At 35.7% G+C, this 18,680-nt stretch overlaps 1 protein-coding gene across 3 annotated transcripts; it reads right to left on the reverse strand.

The window, feature by feature from the left end:
• On the reverse strand, nucleotides 70-18,095 carry LOC18773502 (protein MON2 homolog). 3 transcript variants are annotated; one of them, XM_020565506.1, is made up of 45 exons: nucleotides 17,826-18,095; nucleotides 17,270-17,455; nucleotides 17,089-17,178; nucleotides 15,896-15,969; nucleotides 15,577-15,732; nucleotides 15,206-15,323; nucleotides 14,911-14,966; nucleotides 14,195-14,249; nucleotides 14,006-14,062; nucleotides 13,784-13,885; nucleotides 13,192-13,272; nucleotides 13,015-13,067; nucleotides 12,467-12,536; nucleotides 11,638-11,701; nucleotides 11,093-11,241; nucleotides 10,891-11,018; nucleotides 10,746-10,803; nucleotides 10,434-10,531; nucleotides 9,667-9,754; nucleotides 9,449-9,514; nucleotides 9,312-9,371; nucleotides 8,964-9,050; nucleotides 8,329-8,515; nucleotides 7,555-7,598; nucleotides 7,345-7,473; nucleotides 7,126-7,257; nucleotides 6,966-7,018; nucleotides 6,790-6,838; nucleotides 6,469-6,527; nucleotides 6,184-6,323; nucleotides 6,045-6,083; nucleotides 5,902-5,972; nucleotides 5,644-5,772; nucleotides 5,470-5,555; nucleotides 5,228-5,343; nucleotides 5,024-5,136; nucleotides 4,676-4,799; nucleotides 4,324-4,445; nucleotides 3,713-3,899; nucleotides 3,411-3,636; nucleotides 2,585-2,909; nucleotides 1,967-2,106; nucleotides 1,420-1,544; nucleotides 1,112-1,316; nucleotides 70-679 (listed from the first exon to the last, which is right to left on the reverse strand). In XM_020565506.1, exons 1-45 carry the CDS (start codon nucleotides 17,928-17,930, stop codon nucleotides 553-555), a joined length of 4,929 nt encoding a protein of 1,642 aa, XP_020421095.1. In that variant the 5' UTR covers nucleotides 17,931-18,095; the 3' UTR covers nucleotides 70-552. The 3 variants fall into 3 exon arrangements, with proteins under 3 accessions (XP_020421095.1, XP_020421094.1, XP_020421093.1); XM_020565505.1 differs by having other exon boundaries at nucleotides 5,902-6,083; nucleotides 9,667-9,751; XM_020565504.1 differs by having other exon boundaries at nucleotides 5,902-6,083.

An 18,680-nucleotide genomic window follows, 5' to 3' on the forward strand; every position in this document is an offset into this window, starting at 1 on the left:
GGGAGGGCAATATGTTTGGCAAAGAAAATAAAACAAATCAAGTCGACTATTATCTAGAGCAATACCTGGTTGAGCAAAATGCTAACACACTTATCGCACAAACCCAATGAGTATGAGCAATTCAGGCATTTACAATTAGAACTGAAAATAGTGATGCTTTAGAATCACATGTGATTCAAGCATTTTACTAGGACAAGCCTTTGAAACAATTATAGTATGCACAAAACAAAAAATTGTTGAAGCCAAATTAAAGTATATCGGCAAGTTGCCATATTTAAGTTGGAACCACAATCCAAAGCCTTGGAAACTAGACGCAAAGCCTTCGAAAGCATATTTGCACCAAAGAATCGGATAACCTTTTTCGGTTTCAAAAGAATCGGAAATTTGGTTCCTTAGAACTTACTACCCCTGAGGTAGTGTTTTGAATACAACAAAATTGATACAATGTACAAACTATATGACCCTCGCTAATGGAAAATTCGTTGTCAAACCGCCACCAGTAAAGACAAAAAATGAAAAAGATAAATAAGAACCTTAGATCATGAAACTAACTTAGGGTTGATGTGTACTTGGTATGAATTCTTCGGCATTTTCACTGCTTATAGAAACTCTATTTAGACCCAATTCTTTGGCGATGAGCCTAAATAAGACTTGCACGGACCCTCTTATTCTTGCTTCTCTGTTCAACAAAAGGATAAAGAAACAACATGCGATGAGCACACTTGGTACAATGTAGCATAAGATATGAAAAAAGAATTCAATGTATACATGCATGCTTTATAAATTTATGTCTCATATCTTTTTAGTTAGTTAATTTGATGCCAGCCACATTTAAGATATTTTAAATGGATCTTGCCATTATTCTCTCTAGACAACAGATTCAAGTTATCCACGATTCCAGTTACATTGCCTGCTCTCTCAAAAATTTCAGTTACGTTCTTTTGAGTCTACTTCACTTCTAAGTACTGCCGTTAATCTTTGATTAACTAATATGCTCTGTCATACTGGGAAAACTCCCTTTATCGCCATCTGCTACCCAGTCCACCACATAATCAAGATAATATCATGTCCCATATCATTTTCATAAAAAGAAAAGACGTATTACTCTCACCTTGATACTACAAGCTCGGATAAGGAGGGAAATAGAACAACAAGGTGAGGACGCGTGTCATGATTCTTTTCCTTTTCTAGGGCACTTTTCAAATGCGGTTGCAAGGGAAGAACCAATGCAGTATCTGAATGAATTATCAGATGAGCCAACTCTTCAAGAACATAAATAATTTCTTCAAGTCTTGCTGATGGCAATGGGCGACCACCTGCAGAATAAGACATGATAATACAAGATACTAAGTTTTTTTGTTTTGTTTATTCTTTAAACAAGTGATAATAGGAAGATATCGTTAAACATAACATACGCACCTAAGTCATTCTCGTCAATCAGAAATCTGCTCAAGATGTATTCGCATCTGGTTATGAGTACCATGATTGCAATTTTGCTCACCTCATATCTCGCTGAATTCCAATCATTGGATTTGCTGTCATAACTGAGTACATAAAATACTGTGAGAAAATATTTTATTTTAAAGAAAATGGATGCGAACAGGTTTAGACATTATTAAGAGTATGCTTAGGAGACTTGAAGAAATGGAGCAGAAAGTAAAATAGTAATGAAGAGGGCATAGAATGGTAAATAAATATTACATTGTTACTTTCCTTTGTTTGGATGTTTTAAATAGAAAGAAAAAGAAAGAAAGACTCCTATGATGGTTTTAGTATTGTATAAGACTCCTATGATGGTATTACTAGGGAATGCACAAATATAACTGAAACCATCTTATCGAGAGGAGTTTGTCCAGGACCTAAAATGGTCAACCTGGTAAAATACTTAAATGGACAGTGTAAATCAATACTCCCATACATCAGAAGGTGAAATATAAGTAGAAGACAACCCTATTTAATACATCACCTGCTCAAGGAAAATAGCTTCTGTAAACAAGTCAAGGAAAATCTGCTGCAGTGGGAAGGCATAAGTTCCACAAAATCGACAGGTAAAGAACAAGTACGTGAAGCACAACGGTCCAAGGTGGAAACCAGCCGCTGCAAAATCTGTTAAAATCAAAGATTTTCCATTAGAAAAATAATAAAATAGTAGTTGAACAAAAATCCTCCTAAGGTATCTCTATTCCACACATCACCCAGGTTAGTGGTGACCCTAAATGATTCCACTCAGGTGATTTGCAATGTTAACATCATGATTAAGAAACATCAAAACCAAGGCTAGAAGACATACAAGCTCAAAACTTGGACCCCTGCGACCCATATATGACCTAAATAGCCCAATCAACAAGAAGAGATCACAAAATAGGACAAGGCATAGGAACCTTTCACAGGGCTCTTCTCATATCAGGCTATTATTGTAATTTCCACCACACAGAATTCAACACTAAGATATGCAAAAGATGTTAACTACATCATCCCAACCCTGTAACTACCACCTCATTCAAGCATCACCACTACCATGGCTACCGCCACTACTACTAATATTACAATCTACTATCTGTTTTATGGTTGGTCAGAAAATTACATCAAAAGGTGCGTCGATTGGTGACTTCAGAATTTTGTCACCAAGAATGTCTAAGACGGTCATCTCAAGCGACTCATCAGTTTTTACATCCACAGTTGAGAAAGAATCAGAGGGAAGAGCTCGCCCGCAATAACCCACAAGGAATACTTCATAAACATCGGCAACTTCCTTCCATATACGTGTTCTTTCAGGCTTACTAGCACCTGAATCTAGTCCGGCATTTATAGCCGAGTTTCTGGCATCATCAACTAGAACGCGATTGAAGCCTTCAACGGCTAATCTCCAAAGAGCACCATCTGGATTGTCTCTTCTTGTCGTCATACACCTAAGACAATAGCCTGATGCTGTTATTTTCTAGTTCAAAAGAGATTAATCTTCTCAATAAAAAGAAAAAAGAGTTTTAATCCAAAAATAAATAAGATTGACAAATACAGATATACGATGAGTTGAGTTGTGGCTACTGAAATTCCAAGCATTCATTGAAGATTCAAGTACTTTTTATGTTAAACTGAGCTCGGGTATGAAAGTCACTACGAGGCAGACATCTTCTCAAAATTCCCTCTTGATTAATATATTAGTCACCCAGGTATCATAATCCAGAGAAACCTTTCATCTTCAGGAACAATTAGAATATTTAACAGTCCCTCACAACTGTAAGTGCAGGAAGATTATAATAACTATTTTCCCCACTTTGCGCCTTTCATGTTATAAGCTCTTATAGACCAGTATTCAGTTCATTATCAATTTATGATCATAACGACCTTTATCTAGAAAAGTGTAGTTGCAGTAGAACAAAATTAGCACTAGACCACAGAGCCATCAGTACCTCCCAAGACTTTGAATAATTTCAGGATACAAGATATACTTTTCAACTGCTGGGGCCTGTAGAAAAAGATCTACCAGCAAGGGAACAAGCTTTTCCGCAAACATATAATTAGGGATGCCTGCTGTTACAGATGTCTTTAATCCAGAACTCGGAGAACCTTCTACTCTGTTTGAAGATATAGAATCAGTCCCATTAGGTGTTTCATGTTTTATCCTCAAGTGATCATCTGCAGGAATATATTTTATTTTTCTTTAGTTACAGTTGACATTCAAAAGTATGGGGAAAACAAGCCAATTTTATACCTGGAACTTGGTCACTAGTGCTGGCTTCCTCTGCGTCATCTTCCTCATTTTGTACAGCAGAACTCAATCTTGGCAGATATTGCAAAAAATCCCTAATAAGATTAAGCCACACGGAAGAAATGTGCTCTGTTGGACGTAACATTGGAAGGATCTCCAGCACAGTGCGTAACACAAGTGGAACATGTCCCTAAAGAAAAGTAAGAGATTCTATTAGACATGAAGTGATATATAAACATAAATGAAAGTGTGAGCCATCTGTTCCCTGTTACTATTGCTACTAACAATAATTTCTGCTGTACACTTTCTTGATAGCTACAAAAGAATATCCAGTCTTCATAAGCACAGCAATGGCTACATTAGAGAGGACTATCGTACACAAAATTTCAGGGGCATGGTTTAGGTATAATGATCGATGACGAACAAAGAGGGAATAATTTTGCTAACTTTCCATTTTAATTATATGTTTCTTTCTAGTGTGTTAAGTTACACTTCCTTGTTCTCTTCAAAAGATAATACATTATGAAAGAGCAGCAGTGACTACAAATAAACAGCTAAAGACGTTGGGGGAAAAAGAGAGTAAGTTAAGAAGGACAAGTAGAAATTTGGCTTACAAATTCAGTTTCAGAACTATCGTTGATGATTATGGCTTGTTTAACAGCTGAACCTATGATTGCAAGCAACTGCTTATACAAACGATCATCAAACATCCTTTGCGCTTGTACATGTAGTTCCCCTGTTAGAAGTTCAAACAGGTTGAAACAAATGCACATCAGAAGATGGTTCACTTAACCAGAAGGGACAAGTAGCAAATACAAAATTGGTTGTTTCAGCTAGACTAAGTCATAGATCAAGCGAAGGAGATGTTAGATATTGAAGATATCAAGCCAAACAAATGGGAAGGACATACATTTTAACATACAAGGAAACAAATAATAAACCAGTCATGTTAAATTAAAGCATTACCAAGACTGTGTAAAATCTCCTGCTTCACCTTGATAGCTGCATTGTCACTCAGGTGTGTTGATGTTTGGAGAACCACCTCGTAAGCATCAAGTATTGATTCAAGGTAAGGCCTCGGCAAGTTCCCCTGATTTGACACCAATAAATTATTCTATTACAGATTTTATCATAAACGTGCAGAAATATTGCAATCTTCATTTTCTAATTATGTAATTCATTTAGTTAGTATAAATAACCTTAACCATCTGTTTCAGTTTTCAAAAAGATAAAAGCCAACTTAGGAAAGAAAAGATCTGATTACAAAATCTAATTCACAAATATACAAGCATTCTAGCTCATTCACATGATCACCTTAGAAGAATGAGAAAGAACAGGTGTCTGTAAACAATTTATTGCAGCAATAGCAACCTCTTTGCTACCATTTAAAATGCTATTCTTGACAAATAAAAGCAAAGACTCCCATCCTGCCAAAGGGAAAACATCAAATGTTAACTTGTGAGATCAACAATATTGAAAATAACAATCCCAGATACATCAGAAATCCATTGTACCTACCTGACCAGAAATTGCTTAAACTTCTAAGAAAAGGAAAGAATGAACGTAATATTCGCGCTATGCCTCCAAGGACCAGCACAAGTGTTTCATCCCACTGTTTCTGAGCTGTGTTGCGACTGCAATTTCATTCAATACAAGAGTTGCGTGATTGAATAACAGAACAGCTTTAGGGGGAAAAAACTGGATCTTATCTATTCCCCAAAAAAAAAAGAGAACAAATTATAGTATCTAAACTCATATACCTATGATGTATAAGCATATGAACTGCTTTTCCTCCTCGAGTTCCAAGTTCTTTACCGTGCCATTCGTCTTTTGATGAAGTTTCAGCCTAAAAACAAACAATTCAGATCACGAATTCACAACAGTACACCACTAGAAAAACTATTGATATGTCTTTTACAACCACTTCAACAAACCATGTGAGAAGCACGATCCAGTGTAGGAAAAACATAATTCCAAAGGCAATCCTCCCACATGCTTTTTGAAAGTTTTTGCCCATGACTTCCAAGTGTCTGAAAAAGTGTCCTGATGGCTGAATTTCTAACCTGGATGCAAGTTCACATTCTTTGAGATTTGTAGAATGTACACATAACTTCAAAACCATATGCCAAATTGAGAAAGCATTTGCATAGAATGAATACAGGAAGTTGATTAAAAATGACATGCTTTCCCACCTCTGGCCTCTCATCAGCTCCAAGCTTCTGAAGTAACGAGAAAGCAGAGAAAAGCAACCTATCACGATCCACTATATTTATAGAGGGAGCTTGGTCATTCACATTATCCGATACATCGAATGTTTCTTCTTTTGGATTCTCACCATTTAATTGCTTTAGAATAGGATGCACATCAGAAATCCCTGTAATGTTTCAAAACACCAGTAAATAAACTTTATGCATACCGCCAAAAAAAAATAATAATAATAAAATGATGGGCTAACAGATAAAAATGGTAGTGACCTGTTTCCTTTTCCTCCCCAGGCCCATGGATCAGACCTTTGGCTATAAAGTCAGTTGTTGTCCATAAAAGGCCTATTGCTGTCAGGCTTATATTCAGTTCTGTCTTTTGAGCACTGTATGCTCCAGTCACGTCTACACATCTGCAAAAAGGATTCATCACTCAGACAATCCTAAAGAGGTCTAAATTTGGTGAATTACAATTTCTATATACCTACGAGAAGAGGGGCGTGTGTGTGTGTGTGTGTGTGTGTGTGTGTATAATAATGCCAAAGTCTGGAACCTTACACGTGAAGGCAGTCTGCAGGTATAATGGAAAGTCCATCATTCATAATCACCCGTAGGCTCTACAAGAAAACACAAAAAATAAAATTGGATCCACATAACTAATGAGACCATCAATCTATAATTTCAAAAGGTGCATTGTGGTGGCAAAAGGGTAAGCTGCTTTTTTGTTGCTGTAAGCAATAAACAAACAGGAAAAGAAAAAAAGACATAGAAACCTATAGGACCAAAGTTGGAACGTTGATATGAGTTACATGTGAAGCCTAAGAAAGCCCCAATATAGTATACAATTCATTCCCCAAAAAGTTTAAATCTTTTGCTAACCTGAAAGCCCAGGGTAACAAGTTCCTTCTCCGAAGAATCCGCTACAGACCTTTGCAAAACAAATAAACAGGGGTCAGCCCCTACCATTTTTTGTAACAAATTTTCCAATTAAAAAAGATAAAGAGTTGAAACAAACAGAACAGGTGACTGGAAACAGAGTGAAATTTTGGGCAAACCTCAACATTTCAAGAATATCTGGCCAACTGTAGAGTAATTTCTCCCCATGCCTCTGAAAAATCTTACCGAAGTTAGTGAGAAGTCATTATTTACAAAGACTAACAATCAAGACACATACGAAAGAAAACTTGAAATGAGTTCTTGTTAATTACATATTACCTCTAAAACATGCAGAAGAATTTTCAAAGATCCAGCACGTACATCAACACTTTGAGTAGATAAATAAAGAACCCTTAGTGGGGATATGACAGCACATTCAAGTGATCCCAACTGTGCAAGTCCAGTTTCCATCTATATAGGTATGCCAAATAATAAGCAGTGTCAATTCCTAATTTCATTACAACAGAGCTTCAACCATAAGGAGGTGAAAGTTCTCACACTCTGAGATGCTCTAGATCTGGTTGTTACGTTGTCCTGGAACTGGTCCGAACCTAAAACAGCACATATTGATTCATCTAATGCATCAAGGGCCATATTTCGTAAATGCTGGTTAGATTTATCTGCAAGCTGTAAGATGTTGACGTGCTGTCAAGGAGAATGTACATAGTGCAATACTGTACATTATTAGAAATCATTTGATAAGATCACCTCAAGAAAGTGGCCAACAACTTGATCCCACAATGGCTCTACTCCTGCAATAAGGTAAAGAAATACAATATCAAGCCAATTACAGAATCTACACTCAAATCAATCAGGCACGCACTCACATAACATAACATCCAATCAGAAAGATGCCAATTTGCATCATTTACCCACTTGCATCCATGTACATGTTAACACCCAAATGATGGGACAAAGTGATGATTATAATTACACAGATTAAGATAAGCAAAGTTTGAATAATAGATAAATGCGTATAAAAACTAAATAAATAAACAAATTTAGTCATACACGGATGGGTTAAGATGCTATAAGCTTGCATGCATATCAGATATTGATGAGTAAAGAAAAATGAACATCAACATTTATGTTCCAAACAAAGTTTAGTTAGAATGATCATTAAAAGCAGAAAAAATTACTGCAAAACATGTGAACAGTCTGGAAATACTTGAAAAGAGAAAAAACTAATAGTTATATACCAATAAAGACATTAACATTTTTTTCTCATCTAAAAAATAGCAAATATTTCACAATTTTAAATGACGACAACAAGTTCTAGTACATTTTAGGTTACAAACTGACATGGGGATGCACAACCAAATTCAAGGGGGTAAGATGGTACGTTTGGCATGAATATTTTACCGCTCTACATACGGTAACAGTTGCAGAACAAGCACCATCCATGATTTAACATATAAAAACACCGAACATAAAATCCATTTTGTTATAACTATTAACTGCAAATTCACTGGCATTACATACTGTGTAGATTATTGACAAGGATGGATATCATTCTCTCCACTGAAAAGTTTATGCTTCCGACTTTTTGACTGGATGTGGGTACAGAACCAGTTGTAATCCCAGCCATGCACTGCTGTGACAGTTGGCATAGGGCAGAAAGAAGGGATTTTACTGCAGAGATGTGCATTAATGCTGAGCTCTCGAATAGCTTTGCAAAATGGAGAAAAGCAAAAGGTCAGGGCATGTAGATGGTCATGGTCAAACACATGGATACATATCTTTACGATATTACACATGCATAAGAATATAAGAATTAATCATAAGAGCCCATACAGTTTTCTATCAAAACAAAAGGGCTTCACAATAATCATATCTCAGTTTTAAAAAATAAAAATAAAAACAATTTGAAACTAGGAAAGCAACAGAGGTTTTCTTTATAAGTTATTTGGAATTTCTTAAAGTCAGGTGGTTTCAGGAAACATTACATGGTACTTTAACATTTTCTAGAGCATAGGTCCATTAATTTCTGTAAATGAGAAGGGAAAAAAAACAGAAAAACTTGAAATTGAATTACGAACGAATTTCCCCAGACGGTTTTGACAGTAAGTACACCTTTGAATTAGGCTATCAGAAAGGCAAAAAATTTCTCAGATTACCTGAGAATTCAAAGAAGAAAGAATATTTAAGTCGCTGGATTGACCAGATGATTCCCTTGTAAGCTTAGGCACAGCCGTGGACACCTCCTGACAAAACAAAACTAGCATAATTAAAAGTTTACATCAGGGAGCTAACATAAAATGTGTATCAGATCAGATTGACACAGCACAAAATGAAAATAAATTTCAAATAGAGATGTCTGGGTTCAAAACCAATAAACGAACCCTTGTTGCGGAATCAGTTGTCAGGGCAAACAATTTCTTGAAATATTGGTTCCTCCATATAGCAAAAAAATAATAATAATAATTTGAACAGCAAGAGTATTGATAAACATTTGCTCAAATTACCTGTGTGGTGGCATGTGGTGAATGGATTGCTCGGTCTAGAGCTGCTAGGGTTTCTAATACCTACAGTTAATTGCCAGAAATGATAAGAGTATGAATTCTAGGTTTTAATGGATAAATATGAAAGTACACCAACATACCAAAACCCAGGATGGACCCAATACATTGTGCAGTCGATGAGCAATGTTGAAGAGAGTTCTTAAAGCCTGAATAGCAAGAGCAAGTTGAATTCTATATTTATGTATGTCAAATAAATACTTAGGAGTACATACACAACAGGAAAATTAAAACAATTACACTCTACAGATAAATGAAATGGACGGAAAAATTTATTCAATAATCTACAAAACCTATATACCTGGACATTCTTGGGAGTAAGAACCACGCTTTCCCTTTGATCAACTAAGGGTTCAGAGCGTTTTGACCCAGGAGATTGTAAAATACTGCTGCACTCTCAATGTAAAAACCGATTCAACATTGTCAGGTGCCTAACTAAGACTGGATATGAGTTGAAACAAGAAATCTAAGCTAGAAAATCAAGGATTAAACAGATCAGAAACAAATCTTGGAAAGCAAAAAACTCCAAACATATTTACATTTAGTAATTCAACTCAATAATCAGCATCCAGCTATCTTTTAGACCAACCTAGAAAAGATTGAACAAAAAATATTCAAGCATTTCTACAAACACCACAAAATCACACTGCTACTGGACTTCTCATCATGCTACTGGACTTCTCATCATGGTACTGACCGACTGAACAACTAAGTAATTGTGTCTACGACCATACACGTACATATATGAATACCAGAAGGGTCTCTATGATATACTACATGCTAGCTACATAGACACGAGAAGGGTCTGTAAGATAATACTGTATGCTTTACAAGTAACAGCATACAGAATTGTACAACTTCAAACATATTCTATAAAATAAAAAATAAAAAAATTAATGACTTTTTAACCATGATATGGGTAAAACGGAAAAGAAATAGAAGCTGATACAATGCGGGAAAAGTTTAGCAGTTTTTTTTATACCAAGATGAAATAAATCATGGAATTTGCAAACATATTTTGATTATTGATAAGGATATGGAGGCCATAGGATATATACAAATCAATACCTCCTTCTTTCGGCTTCAATGGGAAAATTGATTGTAAATTTGCAAAGAGATGCTAGAAAAGAGTTCAAAGGTTCTACAGCACGAAGAACCCCGCACGCCTGTATTGTCATGAAACAGATCATTGGTTTATCATATTTTAATAAAAACATGGAGTTATCCAAAAAGATGAAGTTGTTATTGTATATATTTGAACAGAAGAAAAACCAAAATCCATCACGTCAAAAAAACATTAAAGGGGGCGCAGAAGCGATAGAATACTTCTCAAAATGCAGCCAAGATAAAAGCTCAGTTAACAAGTTAAGTTTTGGTTACCTGGGTGAAGGCCTGATATCCCTTCAGTATTTCCAACACAATAGCCTCTCCTTGTGACCTTCAAAGTCAACTTCAAGATAGTTATAACTTATAAGAGATGAAGTATTATTTAATATCTATATATGCTTAAATAGAAAAGTCCAACCTTGACAAGATAAAGGACAATGCATCTAGTATAGTCAACCATAATGAATCAACCATCGAGAGGCACAGAAGAGCAGTATTTCCAGTACACTTTGCAGGCGGATCATAATCATATCTGGGGGATTCAATCTGGTAGACAGGACTGTGTCACATGATATGTTATTCTAGAATATTAGAATGGAGGAAATAAGGTAAATAAACACCTCCCCAGAATCTACTGCTTCATCCGTCAGTGTAGCCACAGTAAAGACAACACCCAGAAGGCCTTCAACTGCCAATGTTATCGAATGAGCTTCACTAGCAACCAAAACTGCAGCATTGGATGCATCGTTATCAAGGCTCCACTCGATTCCTGTATGAAGTGAATTTCGTTACTACTGTGTGCATGAAGGAATAGAACAAATGATAATTTCTAACCCCCACCGGTAGAAAATTGCAATACGATTCTATGTCTATGTCTTGATACATCTGACATCCAACCAAACTTTACATTCTTTGACAACCCTAACTATGAGAACAGAATAGATAGTATGAATATGAAAAGGGAATGTACAAGCAGTCCACTGAAAACAACCCTCATACTACAAAAGACTGAAAAACAAAGGCTAAAACAACAATTTCTTTTTAAAATTTAATCATCAAGGACTATCTCGAGGACCTCCAATAAGAGGGGAATTGTATAATCATCATGGAAAACAATGTTAATGAAAGTTCAATTTTTACAAATAGAAACCTAGTAAGTCATTACCTTTAGCTTTGCTGTTAAACATCCCTGCAACAGCTGCCAGGCTCTCTTCACTAGTCTCCTGAACCTGCAGCAATTAGATTTCTCTTAGCCAATGGAATAAATGTATTATAATGGTTATACCACATTATAGTTGGGAATACAAGCACAAAGACCGTCTACATTATAAATTACTTCTTGAAACTGGGGGGCCTATGCTAGTAAAAAGACATTATAAAATTGGGGATAGAAGCAAGCTGACAAGATAGAGCACTGGCAGCTGTAGAGTAACCTCGTTACAATGAAATAAACAAGATCTGACATGCATCCCTCAGGAGTGGCAAGTTGTACGACTAGAACATGCTCATAACTGTATGAATGAAAAGACTGACTTTGCATGTAAGATATCTGAGGTCTGTTTCAAAACATGATCCATGATCAACATATGGCATGCAGTCGAAGCTACTATACATTAAATCAGTCTACCTACACAAACACAGACGATTACCATATGGAGTCAAAACAATCCAGCTCAAGAAATACCAAATCCATGATCAACATATGGCATGCAGTCGAAGCTACTATAAATTAAATCAGTCTACCTACACAAACACAGACGATTACCATATGGATTCAAAACAATCCAGCTCAAGAAATACCAAATCCATGATCAACATATGGCATGCAGTCGAAGCTACTATACATTAAATCAGTCTACCTACACAAACACATACGATTACCATATGGAGTCAAAACAATCCAGCTCAAGAAATACCAATAGATTCACATGCACCCGTAATGCATAACAATGAAACAATATGGCCTAGGGAGAACAAAAATGTAAGTATCTTGCCTGTACACTTGAAACAACTCTAGCAAGAGCTTTGACCATGCCCTCCACAACATTGGTGTTCTTCGGGTGCCTGCAAGGAGGATGGGGAAAGGAAATTAATACAAGATAATGGTTTCAAAACTTCTTTTAGTTGATAATAAACCTATCTTCTATAACCAGAAGAGAAAACGAGGTTTTAAACCGTAATCATCTCTGACATAGATGTCAAAGTTTTGCTTAACCAGAAATAACGGGGCAGAACTTGCCACCTGAAGAATGAGTAGGAATTTCCAATCGACCGCTAACATGGCATGAAATTTATTGGCATAAATTGATGAAAGTGGGACCCACCACTTTCCCAATGTTGAAGAATTATTGCATACAACAGTTTAATGTGGTGTCCCACTACTTTCACCGCTTCACTCCAATAAATACATGTCCTGTCAACAATTAGAAGGAAGTTCCTCTTGACTAGTAGTCCATATGATTTTACCATGCTAAACTAGACAGGTATCGTCTAGTCTAAACGATGCTAGAGATTAGAAAATATAGACTGACCACAAACTTACATATCAAAGTTTACGAAAAGAATCCGCAATGTCCTTGCATCCACACAAAAACCCTGTCAAATTCCACCATAAATGGTCATTAGACTCATTACAATATTTTACTAAAGCATCACTCAATATCTCATATAATAAGTAAGAAACGAAATACATAGATAAATTCAGCAATGTCAAAATTACCCTCAGGATCTCGAGAACAAGAATACGATGCCATAATGGCAGATCAAGAAATGTGACCTTCACCAACATACTAAGGAAAACCTGCGGTTCAATAAGTAAATAAATAAAAGGAACTGCGGGAGGGGGCAACAATAACATATTGAATCATTAGTTGTAGATTGAGCTACAGAAAGCAATTTTTATAGAGGAGATACTAGGAAAACTAAGCTCCAGATAAATTACAATCTGAATCCTCTTAAGGTTTTTTTCTCCAAAAATGACAGTTTGAATCCTTTTGTAAGGACAGAGTATGTCCCTACCAACAGGCTAACACATCAAATTGCAAGGAACGATTACCGTGGAAACAAAATGTTTAAGAAACTGAAAGAGTTGAGTTTCAAATGACAAATGTAAAGAATAGATAATAATTTGGTTCCCAAATTTTGAACTGAGTAGCAGACCTCAAGGCCTCAATAGTGAATTTAATTTAACTTTTCGGTGGAACTTCCATAACTAAATGGATATTTTTCTGTTCAACTATTATTGTGTTGGCTTTGTGAAAATTTCATTGGCATGTCATTTCCTGGTTAAAATAATCATATACAGAACACACCTCACATTCTGTGATAAGGGATGAACTGTAAAGCCTGATAATATGGGCAACTGACCGCAAGACCAAGCGACGAAAAGAAGGCTCTCCTGCTTCCCCTTCAAGCTGATTCAACATTAAACATAACTAAGGGGACAAAAAGGCAAGCACAGTGAAATTCTCTGCAAGAGAGAACAAAAAGCCTGAAGAGATTAATTGCACTGCATGTTAAATAAGTAAAATCACCTCAGCATTGGTACGAAGTGAAGTCATTAGAAGTGAGCATATCTGGTGCTGCAGAACCTGTTGAGGTTTCAAGCAATCTTTTCAACTATGAACGTTTTACTAGCGAATGCATCCATTAAAATTAAGTTTTAAAGGTGAAAAAAATAACAAAAAGAGGAATGGACTTGTACAAGAAACTCTTTAACTCACCTGCTCATAAGGAAGTAGGGTTCTAAAAACAGCCACATAATTGGACAAAACAAACCTGGAATACAAAATGATTAATTCAAACAAAGCGATCATAATATTCTTTGAGAGCCAAAAATTGTATTTGCACCATCCTAGCGAATTTTGTTTCAATTCTATAGCAATATAAGCCGTCTAATACCTATTTTTAACTGGAATTATACTAGGATAGCTTCTAGTGGAGACCAATATGTGTAATCAAGTCCCATAGATTTTATGTGAACCTCCCAGTTTTGTGTGTAAGAGAAATACAGATGATTGAAACGGTAACATTTGATATTAGCTGGGAGTTACAGAGACTTGTGTTCTCATTGTTCACTATCTGTCAGACGATGTGGCACAAACTCTTCAAACATAAAATATCAGAAGGTGAGTCGGGTGTGTGTTGAAGTAACTTTTTGTACATAGCTAAAACAGCCAAATTTTTATATTCCTAATTTACTCAGGAAACAAAATATCACTGTGTTAAGATGGAAAGAATGAACCCCAAAGCTCTATGCTGTTCCCCTCTACCCATATGCCAACAAGAAAAATACATCTTTATGGGTCTATGTTTCATGATATTAAATATACATGATTTCCAACCACATGAGAAAAGGAAAGTATGTCCACTAGATAAATAGTAATTTGGACAGAAATCCACTACTTTATTAAAAGATGCAAGCAACAAGATTTCTTACTCCAGTATATCAAGTGCAAAGGACCGCTGAAGAGAACCAACGCGTAACCAAATTGCCTGTAAAATAAAAGGAAAGGAATATATCATCCATCCTTAAAAACGCCAGTTTATACAGTGTCATCGTGACTGATAACTGCATGATAATTAATTTTTTTAGTAAGAATTGAAAATATATTTATATGCAAATGGGAAACCAGAAAACAACAATAATTTCTAAAATCCCCAAAAACTACAAATTCCACAAAGACAGATGTACTTAATATCCCAAGGAAACATAGATTCAAATCAGCACATACAGATCCACCTGCAGCAAGAGCTGTCAGGTCTTCAAGCAGACGAAGTCCGAGCTTTCCAGCTTTAGTTAAGGTCTCCCTCATCAATGATGACCGTCCATAAAGAGATTTATCCAACGACCTGTTGATGTTTGGATTTGTTAACAGAGGTCAAATGTTGAAATCAAATGTTCCATGCCAGTAAGCAGGCATATACATCTACAAACTGCCCTTTTCCAACCCAAAACCACTTAGATGGAAATGGAGATATGGAGAAAGTACACTTCGTAAACATTTACTCAATGCTTATTGCTAAAAACATAGATGAGAGACATATTGATGCAGAAAAAGATGCAGAGCAGTGAGCCAAACTGTCATTTACAAGTATTACATACTCTGAAAGATTGATGCTGCAACTAACATCACCACTAACTGGACTGGTGCGGGAGATGTAACCTCCAGAACTAAGCTTGCCAGAAGGAAGAGTCTCAGCACAAACCACATGATCAAAAATCAGTGCTACCGCTTGCCTGAAAGTAGCTGCAGCAGTACTGGAAATCTTCCACATTAAAAGAGATCCCAGATTGAAAAGACAGATAAAATCTATGTAAAAATAAAGTATCATATAAAGAATAAACCAACAGTAAAAGAAAAAGAAGAAAAGTTATATGAATCAACCAGCAAGTAATATTGTCCAAAACTAATTGAACTTACTTCCGTACACTGTCAGAAGACCGGTTGTTTTCAAGAAGCCGAAGACATATACCAAGAGCTTGAGCCATATTGTCCTGTATATTATAAAACAATTAAGAATATAACAATTCAAAAACAAAATGGCAATTAAATTTGATTTGATGGATGGAATGAAATCTTTTTCTTGTAATATGGCCAGAAACATCTCTCACAGTCCCCATTCATGGTATGGCAATATCAAATCCAGATGAAAATTTCCAAATATAAAACTATATTGAGCAATTACAGACCAACTGCTGAAATATTAGTAAGTACCCAGGGAGAAACTCAGGAAGTGAAAAAATGTATCATGAGATTATTGTATTCAAGATTAAATAACTGTACTTTTTCACTGGAATGCATGAAATTATGACGTGTTGCATAGAGATTTCACCGGTGTGCTTTTTCTTTTTTCTTTTTTTTTTGAAAAAGATAAGTTTTATTTCATAAAAAACCATACAAGAAGGTGGACAAGTAATCCACCAAAAACAGGAAGAAATAGCAAAACGAGTACATAGATCTCCAATCATGAGAAAAAACAATCCTAATCAAGACATTGCAGCCTTCCAATCAAGCAAAATGTTTGAAAAAGATGTGTTCCTAAAAATAGGAGAAACAGAAGCCCATAGCGCTGCCACTTTGCCTTTTCCCACACCTCCTCCACATCCGCCCCCTTGACGTCTTCAAAAAAACGTTGATTTCTTTCCCACCATATGACCTAAACAATACCCAACACCAGACAGCCCCAGATTGATTTAGCCTTTTTGCCACCTCCTAATATTTTGAACTTTTCACTGAAAAACGAAAACAGTCCTTTGGCACCACCCAACAAACATTAATCTCTTTAAATAAGGTGGATTTTGAGTAACCAGCATGAGTATGTACATCCCTAAGTAAGGTGAATTTGACTATGTTTAAAATTTAAATTAAGTAATACCATTATTTGAATATGTATGGAAATCTAAAAATGCTACAGCAATTGACATTGCATGATATATTAAAAATCTTGGCTTGCACATCACATTTAACAATCTTTTTCCTTATTGTGCCTCTGAGTCTGATCTACCTTAAAGGAAAAATCCACCTACAACATATCCTGTGAACTAGTTCCTCAGCATAGGATACAAAACTAGTTCTTATTAGGAAGATAAAACTATGTGACTGATGCTTCTTACCTCAGTCTCAGGATGTAAAGGTGACTGCAATATTATTAATACAGTCTGCAGGGTCTTGAGTTGAACACTTTCATCAGTCATTTCAGCATGCTGCCGGAAGCAAAGAAGTGTGTGAGGTTTAAGGGTTTAAGGCACTGACATTAGCAAAATGAGCAACAATGCTGCTCCTAATTGAACTTACATCCTTCAGTGTAGAAAGTATCTCGTTTAGAGCTGAAGGAGCAACAGCATCATGAGATATTAGCTTTTGCAAGCAAGAAAGTCCAATAACACTCAGCTTCACAGTTTTAACCTCACAAGCCATCAAAAATATTTTTAGTATGTCTTCATTCTGCGCAATCTCACCGGGACTAGACAAAGCACGGAGCTGCAAGTTTTACATCAACAACAAACATATAAGCGAACTTGGCAGCCTGCCTAGTTACGATTTAAGAATATTAATATGTAAACTACTTCAACCCTAATTCTCTTCCCTAATCAGCTATACTAAATACTGTTTCGGCCTTCAATTTCACAAAACAGAATTAAGTAATTGTTTTACTATATTTTCCACGGTAACTTGTTCAGCTTCAACATGCATAAAATACAATAATATCACATTGGTGACTATTTCAGTACAATTTCAACTCTTCATTTCATTCATTTCCTCCTACTCCACAAAACATTTGAATTTGCAGCCACACTATCACCAATTACATGCACGCAAACATTAATATTAAGAGTTTGAAGACGCAGACCTTTATAATTGCATGCTCAGCGCCGTCCTTGACGGCGGGGTAGCGACGGCGAGCTTCGGCGGAGAGAGCGCGAAGATCCGACTCCAAAACCGCCATGAAAGCCATCGCTGGTTTGAGTTCTTCAACGGCTCAATGAATTCTACCGTTGTGGTTTAGGCAAAGTGAGATCGCGCTCGTGGAATTGAGGAAGTGATAGAGAAAGGCATCGAGATCGGAGAGCTCATAGAGGTGTGCTTGGAGTAGTAGATCTTGTGCACTTTTTTATTATTTATTTTTATACAAAATTAGTTTGTTTAGTTTAATATTTGCAATTAAGGTGTGTATTCAATTGAGATTTTAAAAGATTATTTTGGGATAATATAAATCTTGTGGTATTTATTTAATGAATAATTAGTATTTAAGTACTTTAATTAATTTCATAAATTACTTAATTAATACTAATTAATTATATTTACTTATCTTAAATAATTTTATGGAACTTAAAATTATTTTTAAATTTCGACTATATTTTAAAAATAGTTTGAATTATTTAAGAATCCTATAAATTTCTTTTAGTATTCCAAAAATGAATTTTAGCCTCCAAGCCCTTAATTCAAGTCTCGAACTAAATGAGAGTCCCTTTTCATATTTTTTTTATTTAATAGTATAGCCGCCCGGTTATACTGCAGTTTTTTTTTTTTTAAGTATAGTGGTCCGGCTATAACCGTTTTTTATTTCTACTAAAGAAACAGTATAGCCGCGAGGCTATACTCGGTTTTTCTAATTTTTTTCATACACGTAATTTTTTAAAAATTCTTCAATAATACACATAAAATTCACATATTATATAAATAATTATTAAATATTCTTGAATAA

Source organism: Prunus persica, chromosome G6 (genome assembly GCF_000346465.2).
Source record: "Prunus persica cultivar Lovell chromosome G6, Prunus_persica_NCBIv2, whole genome shotgun sequence".
NCBI classification, from domain to species: domain Eukaryota; kingdom Viridiplantae; phylum Streptophyta; class Magnoliopsida; order Rosales; family Rosaceae; genus Prunus; species Prunus persica.